The sequence below is a fragment of the Saprolegnia diclina genome (assembly GCF_000281045.1).
Source record: "Saprolegnia diclina VS20 unplaced genomic scaffold supercont1.66, whole genome shotgun sequence".
Lineage (NCBI taxonomy): Eukaryota > Oomycota > Saprolegniomycetes > Saprolegniales > Saprolegniaceae > Saprolegnia > Saprolegnia diclina.
Genome location: NW_008246133.1, coordinates 75,814 through 76,509, shown reverse-complemented (window position 1 = coordinate 76,509; position 696 = coordinate 75,814). Strand labels below are relative to the sequence as shown.

Here is a 696-nt window from a genome sequence, read left to right as displayed (position 1 = left end):
GTCGTGCGGTAATGCGCGCGGCGATAGCGTTGTGCAAGCCAACACCAAACTTGCGGCTGTTCGCCTCGGACGTCTGCAGCACGAGCTCCGTAAGCGTACCGACGGCCGGCTGCACTGACAGACTCGACGCCATCGGTGTCAACTTGGTCATGATTGTCTGCACAACACACTCGTTCTTGCCGCGCGCGTGGACAACGACCCTATGCATCCGTACGTTCAGTTGATAGTGCGACGGTCCACCGTTGTACCAGCCCATGTCGTTTCCAATGAAGCGGTTGGGCGCATACGGTGTCTGGCGATCGTCGAGCACTGCACGCCACAACACCACGACGCGATTCTGGTTTTGCTGAAGGCGCTGCATACACGACCGCATTTCGAGGACGGGTGCATCCGAGTTGGGCAGCGCAGTTTCTTCGCTACAAGGTTCACATTTGGTTGGCACGTTTGAATGCGAGCTTTTCGTACCGCACGTAGACGAGATTGTCGTCAAAGCGCTCCAGAATCTAGAAAATCCATTTGAAATCGACACCAGATTTTGAATATTGATACCTTGCAGGCGGGGTGATAGTCGCCTAGCATGTGCTCCCAGAGCACATCGCCCATGGTGCAAAAGTCGAGCTGTATGCGCTGCGATCCGACGTAGCTTATACATATCTCGGGCGCGATCGATGGCGTCGTCACATGAAGCTCGTCCAG

General features: G+C 55.6%; 1 protein-coding gene across 1 annotated transcript; it reads right to left on the bottom strand.

Moving 5' to 3' along the window:
* On the bottom strand, window positions 1–516 carry SDRG_14008 (hypothetical protein; the record flags this gene model as incomplete). Its single annotated transcript, XM_008620110.1, has 3 exons — window positions 466–516; window positions 249–416; window positions 1–200 (listed from the first exon to the last, which is right to left on the bottom strand). Coding segments are annotated over exons 2-3 (324 nt in total), but the record flags the coding sequence as incomplete, so codon positions are not given.
* Between the last annotated feature and the right edge of the window lie 180 nt (window positions 517–696).